The 16,586-nt window shown below is 40.5% G+C and overlaps 1 protein-coding gene across 1 annotated transcript in view; it reads left to right on the forward strand.

Annotated features, from left to right (window-relative positions):
- LOC126237505 (F-box-like/WD repeat-containing protein TBL1XR1) overlaps nucleotides 1-16,586 on the forward strand; it is a 196,211-nt gene that overhangs the window by 115,541 nt on the left and 64,084 nt on the right. Inside the window, exon 3 of the mRNA XM_049947662.1 lies at nucleotides 3,096-3,240. Within this exon, the coding sequence (XP_049803619.1) occupies nucleotides 3,096-3,240 (145 nt within the window). The remainder of the gene's footprint in view (nucleotides 1-3,095; nucleotides 3,241-16,586) is intronic.

Consider the following 16,586-nt stretch of genomic DNA (forward strand, 5'->3'; position numbering starts at 1 on the left):
ATGTAATGCCTTCTCCCACCCTTCTTCCCCCCCCCCCCCCCCCACCCATTTGGGCCTCCTCCATCTCCCTCTGTCTCCCTCTCCTCTCCCGTTTTTCAGCCCATCTTCCTCTCTGTCCTGCCCCTTTCTTCCTCTCCATCTTCACCTTTTTTTCTCTCCTACCCCCTCCCCCTTCCTTTTTTCCCTTCTCTTTCTTCCTGCATCTGTTTTTGTTGTACGCTCTGTAGATTTTGCTTTCTGTTGTGCAGCCATGAAGTCATGTCTGAAGACTTGCCTCTTCCCCCCCCCCCTCTCTCCCCACCCGCTCCTAGTGTCAATCCCCATCCCCCATCCCCTCCCCACCTCTCTGAGCTCAGGCAGCTACTTTCAATAATTAGTCTTGGCAGGGCCATGGGAGTGAGCATTGTGTTTGCCTGTGCGCACGCACTTTGTGTGTGTGTGTGTGTGTGTGTGTGTGTGTGTGTGTGTGTGTGTGTGTGTGTGTGCGCGCGCGCGCGCGCGTGCACACGCGTGCATGTGTGCTGTTGCTGGAAAATGAGCTAGTGCTTGAAAGCTAGTGTGAATGCTGTTTTCTGTAGTGTGTTACTGTGCTCCATGCATCAATCCACTCTTTAGGTGAGTGCTTGCTTTTCCCTTATTTAACATATTGCTCCATCCAGGAATTTCCATAATTATTGTAAATTTTACCAAAGGTAAGTCTTAAGCAAACTTTAGTAATCTTGATAAAATTGTCTCTGCCTTCCAGCAATGTAAAGTAGTTTAAAATCCATGAGCTTTCGACTGAATACTCCTCGGGTATAGTCAAATGGTGACTGCCATATGACTGCTGCTGCCATCCTTATACAGCTGCACCACCTTCAGTGATGTCACTTGCTGAGCCTTCTGATGGCTGTGTTCCAAGCCGTGCGTAGCTGCAGGCTGCCGACTTTATTAAGGGACTGTTTTAACCAGATGGATGGCGTCTTGATGGGGAATCCATTACTTCCTGTCAACCCAGCTTGCTTATTGTAGTGGACTGTTAAGGCAGCCAGTCCACAGTGAAGTAGCCGAAAGGGCACGCGTCAACTCACGCCGTCCGGCGTTAAGTCTGGAACAGGATTCGTAATGAATGTGATAAAGAAAAGAACGTAGCTACTAGAACACTTAACTTTTATATCGTCCTTTGGTATACAGCATTCTTGATGATACAAGTGAGACTATCTTGAGATACATGCAATGGTACAAATGGCGCCTTGCTAGGTCGTAGCCATTAACTTAGCTGAAGGCTATTCTAACTGTCTCGGCAAATGAGAGAAAGGCTTCGTCAGTGTAGTCACTAGCAACGTCGTCGTACAACTGGGACGAGTGCTAGTCCGTCTCTCGAGACCTGCCGTGTGGTGGCGCTCGGTCTGCGATCACTGCCAGTGGCGACACGCGGGTCCGACATGTACTAATGGACCGCGGCCGATTTAAGCTACCACCTAGTAAGTGTGGTGTCTGGCTGTGACACCACACTTATGGAGTACGTTGAGGACGTCACCCTGGACACGGTTCCTGCAAAGCCTAGTTGCTTTTATCATTACGTTGACGACACAATCATTGTCTGGTCTCATGGATGTGAAAAGCTGGGAGGATTCTTGCACCACATCCACATCATCCATGACATCAAGTTCACGATGGAGGTAGAAACAGATGGTGCCTTGCCTTTTCTTGATGTTCTCATCTGCCATAAAGAAAATGGGTGTCTCAGCCGCAGTGTTCACTGGAAACCCACCCACATGGACCAATATGTGGATGCTACCAACTAGTGCCACCCTTTGCAGAAGAGTTCTGTTTTGAGGATTGTGTTGCATAGAGAAGAAGTCATTTCAGACACCGAAAGCCTTCCAAGGCAGCTGAACCACTTACGAAAAGTATTCAAGGGAAATGGCTACAACAACTGCCAGACTTCACAGGCCGTCTTGCCAAACAAACGCAAGTAGAAGTTCCGCGAGGACAACACGGAGATGGTTGTGGTTTACTCATTCTCTGGCTCAATAAGATGAGACATTAGCTGGCTCCTAAAGAGGTATAAAATTGATTTTGTCCTCAGGGTCCCAGCTAAAATACGACAACTGATGAGGCGTGTGAGAGACGATGTAGGTCTCAGAATGACAGTAGTATATAGAATACCCTGTGGGAATGGACAGTTTTATGTAAGACAGACTATGTACTGTTGAACATGTAGAACATGAGAGATCTTTCCATGTATGGTATTGCGAGAAATTAGTGATAGGGGAATATGCTCTAGAAAACGGGCACAGTATTGCATTGCTGAGACATCTGGTATTACATGGATTAATAGTTTCTGGGACAGTGTCATAAAAGAAGCAATTGAGATAAAAATTCCTTACAACACTCTCAATAAAAATGCCGGCCTGCAGATAAGCACAGCGTGGAACCTGACCATCAGATGATCAAAGTGCGTATGGCAAGCACACAACAAAAACATTACCATATGTAGCGCAGGAGCAAATGCCAGTGATGTTACTGAAGGCAGTGCAAAGGAAACAGCAATCATTAAACAATCAGCACTTGACAGTGGCCAAGGAACACTTTGCTGAATGAATGTTTGTGGATTTTAAACCACTTGATGCACCTGGAAGTCTTAAGAGAATTTCATCAGCATATATCGCCACGAAACTACGCATTCGTGTATTTAGTAATCTTACTATTGAACCAGTTTTGTACATGCCAGTGGTGCCTGACTTTTTATGTTGTAATCTAGTACAATTATTATTTTAAGCTTTCACACACACCACCACAAATGTACACGCCTGTGGTAGTGACAAGACTGAGACCATGGGTCTACTACGGGTGTACCACAGGCATGTACATTTGGGGGTCTTTGTGGTCGTGTGGGCAAATGTGTACTCTACTTGAAAAAGAGCAAGAGCTCAAAACATTGTGTTAACTGTTTTCTATCACATGTTTCTCATTGCCACCCACCAGTCCTCTATAGGTAAGTGGTTGTTTTTCCTTTACTTTTCCATCGAGGAATTTCCATTATTGTTGTAGAATTATTTGAAGTTTCACATTACCTGCAATAATTAATTAGGTCTCAATTCTATGTTCAGGACGGGACTGAAAACCGAATGGTGGACAGCCTGTCACTTATTGATGCTGTAATGCCAGATATTGTTGCTACCCGCCAAAATCAACAGAATCAGCAGAAGCAACAGATTGTTAAAACTGAGATGCCTGACATGAATGGTGAAGAGGGTAAGTATACAAACTACGTATCTTATGAGCAATTTGGACATTATCATGACCAGTGAACTGGAAGATTTAATATTGTGGACAGGGAGAAAGTGAAGAATCTGGTCACTTATAAGCTGCTCAAAAGTATTTTGCAATACACTCAAGACTTGCATAGTTTGTGTCTCTGTTTTCTCAGTACTTTTATGACCACAGGAAATCACCCCTTACACCACGTATGTAGGGGAAAAGTAATCCTCAATTCTTAGTGCTGTGAACGGGACAAAGCAGCTTGTGTACGTAGTTCATTCTGCCCATGCTGCAAAAGGTCATTTTGAGCTTACACAGTTCACATGTTGTCACTTTATGGCTAGATGGTTGCCGGAATGGGACGTTACCCATTAGGTTTGCATAAATGATGGTGCATCATTCGAACATTTGGTCACTGTTGTGAAACACGAGGCATTGGAGTGGTTGCTTGCAGTTGACAGCACCAGATAATGCCCACAGTTTTTAAATTATGGGTCCTAAGGTGCCCCAAGGATATGCAGCAGAACTGCAGGCAGCATTTTTGGGGGAAACTGGAAACGCCTAACTTTATCGATATGATCAGTATAGAGCCTAGGCATCCACTACGAAACTCTCCGTGACTATGATGTGTGAAAGACAGTGGGCAGAGAACATCTTGAATGGAACGTGGATCAGTGGTATCATATTGTCATTGACCGTGAGTGCAAGATTTGTCTGGTACCTGATGCTATCATAGAAGTGTGGAGATGGCCAGGTACCAGTAGAACCTTCAGCATGCACGTAGGTCCGCAGATGTAGCAGGGAGGAGTGTTTAGTCATGGACTGATATCGTGTAAGGATGTCAGGCATCTTTCATCATTATTTATGTAATTTGATAGCAGTGTATTATCAGTGCAGGACCCTCCAACCTGTTGTCCAGCCCAGTATTCAACATTTGACAAGGGTTCACCATTCAAGATGATGATGCATGATCACGTTGGGTCCACCTTGTGTACACACGTTTCTGTGAGGCAATGGCTTGCAGGATCTGCTCACATGAACACAGTTGAGCCTGTTAGGACCAGCTGAAACTTGCCGTATAGCACCACATTTTAGTAGTGTATTTTCTTATTTTAGTAAGAGGGCAACTGTAAACTTATCAGGAGATCTGCCCTCAGTATTAAATGACACGGAGACCATCTCATTTAGTATTTATTGCATCTCTTTTCTACTCTTACAGTCTATACATTCAGCAAGCATCCAGAAACCCAAGCAGTTTGTGTTCAGGAAAGTGAAATAAGAGCTTTGATGAATGTTGAGGTTTGCAGACATGGCAAAGAACCTAAAAGATCAGTTCAACATAATGGATTCTGACTTGAAAACGGATTATAAGCTGAATTTCAAGAAAAGTAAATTAAGGTTAATGGAATGTAGTTGAATTAAATCATGTGATGCAGGGTCATAGGTGAATTTTACTATTTGGACAGCAAAATAACTGACATTAACTGAAGTAGAGAGGATATAAAATGCCCAGTGGCAAGAGCAAGAAAAATATTCCTGAGAAAGAAGTTTGTTAATATAAAATGTGAAGTGTAAAAAAAGTCTTTTCTGAAGGTAGTAGCAAAGTGAAGACAGTAAACAGTTCAGAAGAGAACAGAAGTTTTGAAATGTGATGTTACAAATGAATGATAAAGATTCAATAGGTAGATCCTACAACTGAAGAAGAGCTACTGAATTAGATTTGGGAGATAATAAATTTATTGCACAACTTCACTAAGAGAAGTGATCAGTTGACAGGACATCAAAATAGTTAATTTTTTCTTGAGAGAGATGGGCGGCAAGAGGGCATAAACATTTTATAGACAGACCAAGGTGTGACTACAGTAAGCAGGTTAGAGTGGCCTTAGGTATCAACAGTCAGGTAGAGATGATGAGGCTGTCACGGGATGGAAGACTGTGGAGAACTGCATCAAACCAATCTTCGGTCTGAAAGCAAGAACAGTAATGTGGGAAACATCTGATTTATAGAGGTCTTAGTTGTATTTAATTTTACGAAGGCGACCTTTTATATTTTTTGTTAGGAGGCACCATAGGTGCCATGGGAATCTACCAATATTTCTGACATCTTGAGCCAGTACTATCTGTCACGAAAGAAATTTATGCTGTGAACCACAGTCCATAGAGCTCTTCAACCATCAGACACAAGAGGACTTCGCCAAAGTACTGTGACATGAGTACATTTTCAAAGGAATCGGAAACTCGAATTAATAATCTAGGATGAACTGCAGTCAGAACTGATTGTACCTGTGAAAAAGATAGAGACCCAAGAAGAAAGAGGAAAACTAGAGGTCATTTATTTGTACTATACTGGCTTGGTCTCTAGAAAAATTGGTGGGCTTGTGTGGCAATATACAGTATACAGGCTTGTTACACATGAGTTCATTACCTGCGTTTTTATACATATGCGATTTTAGTTTTGAGTGCAGTGCTGTCATCTGTTAAAAGAGTACTCGGTTTCTCGATAAGTATTTAAGGAATATTATAGGCATAAAACTTTCTCCAATTTCATGGAAGAATGTGGCTGGAATGATGAACATACCATCAAGATTTTCTGTCAAGTTTAATATTAAGATGGAAATTGATGTTATTGGAGATGCATGGACCGACATCACTTCAAAAATGTATGACCATCCTGTTGTTGTTGTGGTCTTCAGTCCTGAGACTGGTTTGATGCAGCTCTCCATGCTACTCTATCCTGTGCAAGCATCTTCATCTCCCAGTACCTACTGCAACCTACATCCTTCTGAATCTGCTTAGTATTCATTTCTTGGTCTCCCTCTACGATTTTTACCCTCCACGCTGCCCTCCAATGCTAAATTTGTGATCCCTTGATGCCTCAAAACATGTCCTACCAACCGATCCCTTCTTCTAGTCAAGTTGTGCCACAAACTTCTCTTCTCCCCAATCCTATTCAATACCTCCTCATTAGTTACGTGATCTACCCACCTTATCTTCAGCATTCTTCTGTTGCACCACATTTCGAAAGCTTCTATTCTCTTCTTGTCCAAACTGGTTATCGTCCATGTTTCACTTCCATACATGGCTACACTCCATACAAATACTTTCAGAAACGACTTCCTGACACTTAAATCTATACTCGATGTTAACAAATTTCTCTTCTTCAGAAACGATTTCCTTGCCATTGCCAGTCTACATTTTATATCCTCTCTACTTCGACCATCATCAGTTATTTTACTCCCTAAATAGCAAAACTCCTTTATTACTTTAAGTGTCTCATTTCCTAATCTAATCCCCTCAGCATCACCCGATTTAATTTGACAGCATTCCATTATCCTCGTTTTGCTTTTGTTGATGTTCATCTTATATCCTCTTTTTCAAGACACTGTCCATTCCGTTCAACTGCTCTTCCAAGTCCTTTGCTGTCTCTGGCAGAATTACAATATCATCGGCGAACCTCAAAGTTTTTACTTCTTCTCCATGAATTTTAATACCTACTCCGAATTTTTCTTTTGTTTCCTTTACTGCTTGCTCAATATACAGATTGAATAACATCGGGGAGAGGCTACAACCCTGTCTCACTCCTTTCCCAACCACTGCTTCCCTTTCATGCCCCTCGACTCTTATAACTGCCATCTGGTTTCTGTACAAATTGTAAATAGCCTTTCGCTCCCTGTATTTTACCCCTGCCACCTTCAGAATTTGAAAGAGAGTATTCCAGTTAACGTTGTCAAAAGCTTTCTCTAAGTCTACAAATGCTAGAAACGTAGGTTTGCCTTTTCTTAATCTAGCTTCTAAGATAAGTCGTAAGGTCAGTATTGCCTCACGTGTTCCAACATTTCTACGGAATCCAAACTGATCTTCCCCGAGGTCCGCTTCTACCAGTTTTTCCATTCGTCTGTAAAGAATTCGCGTTAGTATTTTGCAGCTGTGACTTATTAAACTGATAGTTCGGTAATTTTCACATCTGTCAACACCTGCTTTCTTTGGGATTGTAATTATTATATTCTTGAAGTCTGTGGGTATTTCGCCTGTCTCATACATCTTGCTCACCAGATGGTAGAGTTTTGTCATGACTGGCTCTCCCAAGGCCATCAGTAGTTCTGATGGAATGTTGTCTACTCCCGGGGCTTTGTTTTGACTCAGGTCTTTCAGTGCTCCGTCAAACTCTTCACGCAGTATCTTATCTCCCATTTCATCTTCATCTACATCCTCTTCCATTTCCATAATATTGTCCTCAAGTACATCGCCCTTGTATAAACCCTCTATATACTCCTTCCACCTTTCTGCCTTCCCTTCTTTGCTTAGAACTGGGTAGCCATCTGAGCTCTTGATATTCATACAAGTGGTTCTCTTCTCTCCAAAGGTCTCTTTAATTTTCCTGTAGGCAGTATCTATCTTACCCCTAGTGAGACAAGCCTCTACATCCTTACATTTGTCCTCTAGCCATCCCTGCTGAGCCATTTTGCACTTTCTGTCGATCTCATTTTTGAGACGTTTGTATTCCTTTTTGCCTGCTTCATTTACTGCATTTTTATATTTTCTCCTTTCATCAATTAAATTCAATATTTCTTCTGTTACCCAAGGATTTATATTAGCCCTCGTCTTTTTACCTACTTGATCCTCTGCTGCCTTCACTACTTCATCCCTCAGAGCTACCCATTCTTCTTCTACTGTATTTCTTTCCCCCATTCCTGTCAATTGTTCCCTTATGCTCTCCCTGAAACTCTCTACAACCTCTGGTTCTTTCAGTTTATCCAGGTCCCATCTCCTTAAATTCCCACCTTTTTGCAGTTTCTTCAGTTTCAATCTGCAGTTCATAACCAATAGATTGTGGTCAGAATCCACATCTGCCCCTGGAAATGTCTTACAATTTAAAACCTGGTTCCTAAATCTCTCTCTTACCATTATATAATCTATCTGATACCTATTAGTATCTCCAGGATTCTTCCGGGTATACAACCTTCTTTTATGATTCTTGAACCAAGTGTTAGCTATGATTAAGTTATGCTCTGTGCAAAATTCTACAAGGCGGCTTCCTCTTTCATTTCTTCCCCCCAATCCATATTCACCTACTATGTTTCCTTCTCTCCCTTTTCCTACTGACGAATTCCAGTCACCCATGACTATTAAATTTTCGTCTCCCTTCACTACCTGAATAATTTCTTTTATCTCGTCATACATTTCATCAATTTCTTCATCATCTGCAGAGCTAGTTGGCATATAAACTTGTACTAATGTAGTAGGCATGGGCTTTGTGTCTATCTTGGCCACAATAATGCGTTCACTATGCTGTTTGTAGTAGCTAACCCGCACTCCTATTTTTTTATTCATTATTAAACCTACTCCTGCATTACCCCTATTTGATTTTGTATTTATAACCCTGTAATCACCTGACCAAAAGTCTTGTTCCTCCTGCCACCGAACTTCACTAATTCCCACTATATCTAACTTTAACGTATCCATTTCCCTTTTTAAATTATCTAACCTACCTGCCCGATTAAGGGATCTGACATTCCACGCTCCGATCCGTAGAATTCCAGTTTTCTTTCTCCTGATAACGACGTCCTCTTGAGTAGTCCCCGCCCGGAGATCCAAATGGGGGACTATTTTACCTCCGGAATATTTTACCCAAGAGGACGCCATCATCATTTAATCATACAGTAAAGCTGCATGTCCTCGGGAAAAATTACGGCTGTAGTTTCCCCTTGCTTTCAGCCGTTCGCAGTACCAGCACAGCAAGGCCGTTTTGGTTAATGTTACAAGGCCAGATCAGTCAATCATCCAGACTGTTGCCCCTGCAACTACTGAAAAGGCTGCTGCCCCTCTTCAGGAACCACATGTTTGTCTGGCCTCTCAACAGATACCCCTCCGTTGTGGTTGCACCATGGTACGGCCATCTGTATCGCTGAGGCACGCAAGCCTCCCCACCAACGGCAAGGTCCATGGTTCATGGGGGAGGGATTTTTGGCTGTTTCATTGCTAAATTTTTAAGTGTATAAATTTTGCATTAATATGTGGTTCCAGAAAATAATGATTATTTTTGGTAAAAATACTGAGAAACTCTGTTATTTTAAGCTTAATATGTGAGCAAACAAGAAACTATCGCCAAATTTAAGATAAAAAAATGACTTGATTATGTGCAGCAATAACTATAATGTATAATGGGAATTGCATTGTTAAATGGTGTGCACTGTAGGAAGTTCAGCCATCAGTGATGATCTGCTCGTGTCTAGTATAGGAGAGAGTAATGCCAGTTAAATAAACCTGGGCATGCATAGGTGAGTGGTTATAAATAAGGGACACTATAGCATCAGAGTGGGCTATGCTTCTAGTGTCAGTCATTTTGAGAAAAGGGGCATGTTGACTAGGTGCAATACACACAGAAGTTGAAAATGTGTTAACTTTTGTAATGAGTAAAAATTTCTCCGAAAGAAGGAAGGTAAAAACAAATACAGGAGGAAGTGTAATGTTTAGGATACCAAGCACATCAGTAACACAGACAATAGTTTGACTGCTGTTGGGTTTAGTCACAAAAATAGTTAATATGAGGCAAACGAGGATGGGTAACTAGATTAAAGGATAGATAAAGGGGTTGCCTTGAGTTGATGGTGAGTACATCAAGATTAGATTGGAGTATGAACGAGGCACGAAGACAGTGGAGGAAGGGGCCAAGTAAAACTGCGCTGGCAACAGATAAGATGTGAGTATTGGAGACCTTGTACCTTTAGAGCCCAGGGAACAAAGAGAAGAATTTCTATGGTTTGTTAACAGTCTCATTTATTCTTCTTCCTGCTTGTTTTCTTCTGTATATTACGTAACCTCCCTCCTTCAGTTAATATGATCATTGAGCAATACGCAATGGGGAAAGGGATCAGTTAATTCACTGAATCCATTGTGAAGATAAATTCCTTGTGAATTTAGAACTGCCCCTTCATGTGGTCTGAAAAATATGTAAGGCCTTCATTGTGGTGGCAGGAATGTCACGGAGTGATCAGAGAAGAATGTTGTAGGAAGGAGACACCTGTTGAAAGGCAGTTCTAGGAAGCGGAGTTCAAGAAAATTGCTGATGCATAAAATTATTCCTCTTATTAAATGCTAACACTCTCCCCCCTACCCATCCCTTAAATTCTGCTTTCCATTTACTGTTTTTTCCCCTTCTGCTCCTCTTGCATTTTGAAACCGAATTTTGTAATATTAAGCACATAATATGATATCCATTTCTCGCCTGCAGTGTATTAATTCTCTGAGGTCCTGATACAGTATATAGTTTAGATAATTTTTTGTGTATGTGCTCGTACTAAATAGGGTTAAAATTTGAGAATAGATCTGAAAATCCTTTTATTAAGGCAAAAATGTACAGTCAATACATAAAAAGGATATTTTTTTTAAAAATGAAGTCTTAGAAATAGATGATGAGTTCAGTTATTTACTTCTACATACACATTCTGCAAACCACTGTGAAGTGCCTGGCAGATCACAGTTTAAAATGGTATCACATGTTTGGGTTTCTTTCTATTCCAAATTATATATGGAGTACAGGAAGAATGATTGCTTAAAATGTCTCTGTGGGTGCCTTACTCAGTTTCTTAATGTTATTCTCTGAATTTCAATCATAACTCAACACAGTGGCCTGTAAACAGAATTACTGCTATGTGGCCTGTAAACAACAGTACCACTACACCAGTCAAGTTGTTCAGCCATATCCAATTAGCAGGGAATGGTGAGACTTGTCATGCTGAAACATGTATTGATTTTTTTTTTACCATTGTTGGTTAACTGAAACAGAATTGTAGCCACTGACACGAAGAAGTCACATAAACAAAATCACGAAAATAGTTGTTTTTCTTGCTTGCTGCTTGCAGTGAAGGCTGATCACCCCTGGAAATCACGAGCTGTTGGTATAGTGAGTGTTGTGCACATGGTCAGGAAGTGCAGCTATCTTATGGCAGCATTCACTAAAGAGGAATATCGCTGCTTCGTTTTGGTGAAAAAGGGAAACTAATATTTGTTTCTTTAGGATGCACTTCCTTCTAATTTATGGTACATTTTTCGAAACATATTGTCCTCACGCTAGTTCAAATTATGAAAGATATTCTCTACATCTGCATCTACTCCACAAGCCACTTTACACTGAACATTGTCTCCTCTCACAGGTGATGGTGAACCATATAAATGTTTTTTGTGTGCTATGGACACATATAACAGATGCCACATGAAGCCATCAATAGGAAACTCACATGAAGACTATGTGATAAGCGATTAGCTTCAGTTAGGAAAATAAAGCAAAAAGGAATGCTCTGCATGAAAATTACGAAGGGAGGAATCTTCATGGAGAATTTCATACTTTATATCATCAACTACGAATATCACCAGACAAATTCTTCGAATACATGTGAATGAGCAGAGTAGCTTTCGACTGTCTCATCAACAAATTAAAGACAAATGTTTTCTACATGATCAAGAACTATCAACAGCAGATAAATGTGGAAGGATGACTGACTACTGTAAATACAAAGGAATGAACATGGTATCCGAGAGCTAGCTGTTGTGTAATGGTAGCGTGCGGTTTGCAATTGTGGTTGACATAGGGACCTGAATTCAGTACTGTCTACTTCTTATGTCTTAACTGACTCAGCTACAATTATTCATACGAAGTTTTGTGGGTACTCATTTGCATTGCATTGCTAATTAAATTTTTAAGGTCTTGCCAAAGTACGAACATTGTTCCTCAGCCAAGCATTTCAGCTGATCTAAGTAGTCTGTATAAGTAAAGAGTACAACATTTTTGAAAAGAAAGTCAAATGTTTTGTGAAATGATTTGTCTTAAAGTTTGAAATAAAGAATATTGGAGAAACATTTTATGCACCTCATTTTCTGTTCATTATTTCGAGCATCATTGAAAGGTACGTCGAATATTTCTCTCATATATTTATTTCTTTTACACAAATCATTTCACAAAATATTTGACCGATTTATTTCATTTTTTATTTTCAAGTTTTATTCATAAAACATACTCTTATTGATGCCTCATTTGACTTTCTAATGTCTTCTGTTCTCAAAAATCCTAACTTCGGTACTTTATTCGAAGGAAGCCTTTTTGGCATTTAAATATCACACCAATGTATCTTTTTATGTGCAAAATAGCTAGGCCTTGAACAGATGAACTTTTTGACACTTCATTTACATAGCTTGCAGCAGCTTTTCGTGAAATATTTCAATTTTTCCTCAACTTATTAATTAAGTTTTCCTTAATTACCCTGATTACCTTCAAGCAATTAAATATTTTCATGCAAAACAAGACCTCACATTGGTCACTTTGATAACCCGTTTATCTCTCTTTGTTTGACTATGAAAATTTGGAAAATACCTCATTGTGTAATTTATAGCAGTCTTGTTTTTGGCTGCTCACATGTTTGACAAAAACATATTGAACGTTAATCGTATGATTAACTAGTCCTTTTCGCATACTGTCATTACCACAAAAAAAAAAAAAAAAAAGAAATATCTTGAGCCATTTATGAGATGTGACGATTTTTACGACCACTTGATTCCCGATGCGCAGGAAAAAACTCGGATGCGTGATGAGTGACCTGTTTGCAGATATAACAAGCAATATCTCAAGAACAAAAAGAGATATCATTTCGCTTTCAACTTTAAATACAATTTAGGTATATTGGTTACATTTCATAAGCAGTAATGTATGGCCTAAAATGACCTACATGGAAAGTACACGCAGTGTGATTTTACCTCTGCCAACTCTTAAAAATTTCGTGCTGCCATGTACTCAGTTTCGTGCAGCACAGTGACTATGATGAATCACAAAAATAAATTGAGACCTCCATCGAGCAAAGATATCAAGCTGTAAGATGTGGAAGAATCAAATTTTTTAACTGAACAGATATCTTAAAATCAGATGATAAATATGATGCCGGCACATCTGCTCCCCTTCTTTGCTGAGAAGAAATCCCATAATGTAGAGTTATCTTATCCCTTTCACTGCTGTGGATGTATGTACGTGGCCTGGTACACTTGGCCCCAGGTGCTGTGGATGTGTACGCATGAACTGCTTGTGTTTTGCTACAATGCTATGGATGTCTTAAGCCGCTTCTCACAGCTACAGATGAGTTACTTCCATACATCGTGGAATAAAAAGCTTTTTAGTATTTACCATACAACATATGTGCGTACCTTATTGCATGCAGTCATTTGCACACAAAAAAAATTATGAACGAATGATTTGCAATGTGCAAGGATGTGAATGAATGGGCATGTCACATGTGACTGTCAATCAGATATAAAACAAAGTAACCTGTGAATGAAATTAGATAGTTTGTTCTGCTGTCAATTTTAAATAAAATTTTGATATCTCATCTACGTTTCATTCGCTGCAATCTGTGAGCTGAAGTCAACCGTAAACGAAGTTTACGGAGTTAAAATTTCGTGCATTGCTTTACTAAATTTGATACAGAGCAATAACTATGGCCTGTAATGAAAATATAAATTCAGTTCTCTATTGACAAAGATATCAGACTGTAAGATGTACAACAATCTATTCTTTTTCACTTACTGATGATAGTTTTTGTAAAATCAGACAAGTATTTCATTAGCAGCCAGCAGGCCCACATGAACAAAACTGGGCACGTCACACGCACCCATCCTTCAGATGTAAAACCCAATAACTCGAGAATGAAATGAATTATCGTTCCGCTGTCAATTTTAAATAAAATTTCAATACTTTGTCTACGTTAAATTCACTCCACTGTCAGAGCTAAAATCAACCATATGCAGAGTTTAGGTAATGCGTTTTTATTCCTGCAAACTCTTCAACCTTTTGTGCAATGTTTTACTTAATTTGATGCAGCACAGAAACTATGACAAATAACGAAAATAAGTTCAGTTGTTTATTTAGTGGAGATACCAGTCTGCAAGATGGACAAAAATCAATTTTTTTCACCTAATAGTTTTTGAAAAATCGGAATGTTCTCTCTTAGCATAGGCACTAGCATTTGGCGAGCAGTACAGCCATAACAAAAGCTGCCCTTAGTGTGGAATGCAGAGGGCACATCTAGTGGTGGAAGGGTTAATTCACATGATTATAATGATATAACCATTAAAGCAACTGAAACAGTAAATAGATTATATTTTAGCGTGGACAGGTTTTGACTTTAGTATACAGATATATAGATGGCCGAGAATGTTCTCTGTAAAGTTACATAAAAACAGCAGCTGGATAGTGTAACAGGAAGGGCAGTGGCGTTTTTGGAAGTATCTGCTTATGTAGTGATTTGTACATTTATCAGTATGAATAGATTAGCAGCAGTAATAGTTCATTGTTAATATACTCTACAGAACTTCTGGTCAGGTGAGTACAATGTCATCAACACTAAACCAAATAGGGGGAAAGCGGGAGTAGGTCTGATAATGAATAAGAAAATAAGAATGTGGCTGAGCAGCTGTGAACAGCATACTGAGTGCATTATCATAGCAAAGATAGAAACAAAGCCAAAGCCACAGTAGCCAAGTTTACATGGATGCTAACTCTGTAGACGACAGCGTGTTGTACTGCGGGCTTGACAATGTCATACCATGCAGCACTTCATTCACAGTGGTAAACAGAAATCTAACATATTTTAAAATGATAGACATGTACTGTACACTATAAGAAAATTTGAAGTCTGCTGGACAATTACATTATCAAAATTACTTATAGTATAATAATTTTTTAAAAAAATAGCACCCTTTTGGAAAAGTAGATTTGAGTTGGCACTAGGGTTCACCCTCTAAATTCTCTCATAATCATAAGTCTCAAACACATCACACGATACACACACCCATTTCGGTCACCTAGACCTAACTGATACACTTAAGAGACAACTCACACACACTGTGAGGAAAGGGGCAATTGTGTGTGAGGAAGATAATCCCGTCCAGTCATGTGGCTCGTTATGGTCTTCCAGCCAACATTACTGTATCACCATTTATTTGGGGGGGGGGGGGCGTTGGCAGCTTAGAGGGAGGCAGCTGGTTTCCCAGTGAGGAATGTGGAGGGAGTGGTGGCAAAACACATGGGCTAGGCATGGGAGCATGGTTGTCAGAACTGGTGGGGAATTACACACTCAGAAGGTGACTTGGGGACATGAATTAGAAGGGATTGAAAGGATGGATGAAGGTGAAACTGTTGGATGAGGGGAAGGGGGGGGGGGCAGTGTGTTACCAGAGATTGAGGCCAAGCCAATTACAGGAGTGGAGGACATGTTGTGAGGGTAACTGTCATGTGCATAATTCAGAGTAGCTAGTGGTGGAGGGAAGGATCCAGATGGTCAGGTGACCTTGATTGTGAAGCAGCCATTGAATTTGAGCATGTTGTGCCACCTGGTGGTTAACTTTATTCTTGGCAACAGTTAGACACTCATCCTGGGGTCAGCCAGTTGCCATTTGTACTGACATAAAAAGCAGTGCAGTGTTGGTATATGACATGGCTGGTGTTATAGGTGGTCTGGCCACTGATGGGATAGGGTAAGCCTCTATAGAACTTGAGTAGGAGGTGTTGAGTGAATGGATTTGGCATGTCTTGTACCTTGCTCTGCCACAGGAGTATGATTCGATGGCAAGGGGTTGGGAATTTGAGTGGCATAGGGATGAACTAGGACACTGTGTTTGGTTGGGCAGGTGACAGAACACCACTTTAGGAGGGGTGGGAAGGACCTTAGGTACAATGTTCCTCATTTGAGAGCATGATGAGTGATAATCAAAGTCCTGATGAAGGATATGTTTCAGTTGTTCCAGTCCAGTGTGATACTGGGTGATGAGGGGAGTACTCCTTTGTAGCTGAGTCTTGGTGATGGTGATGGGAGGATTTGAGGGTGTGTGAGGGTATGGCACAAGAAATCTGTTTGTAGGCTATGTTCATGAGGCCTTCAGCATACTGGGCAAGGAAGTTCTCATCACTGCAGATGTATCATCTGAGGGTGGCTATGCTGTGCATGAAAGGAATTTTTTGGTGTGGAAGGGATGGCAAATGTTCATATGCAGGTACCTTTGGTGGTTAGTGGTTTTAATGTGGATGGAAGTGGGGATGGAGTTGTTGGGGAAGTGGATTGTCTGCATCTGGAAAAGTTGGCACTGTGGGTAGGGCAGGACCAGGTGAAGCAGTTGGGAGAGCTACTGTTGAGATTGTGAAGGAAAGTGGATAGGGTGTCTTGGTCCTAAGTCCAGATCACAAAGATATCCCAGTGAACCTGAACCAGACTAGGAATTGAGAGTTTTGGGAGGCTATGAAGGTTCCCTCTGGATAACCTGTTAACAGGTTGGCATAGGAGTGTGCCACCCTTCCCTGCCAT

Source organism: Schistocerca nitens, chromosome 2, assembly GCF_023898315.1.
Source record: "Schistocerca nitens isolate TAMUIC-IGC-003100 chromosome 2, iqSchNite1.1, whole genome shotgun sequence".
In the NCBI taxonomy this organism is placed as follows: Eukaryota; Metazoa; Arthropoda; class Insecta; order Orthoptera; family Acrididae; genus Schistocerca; species Schistocerca nitens.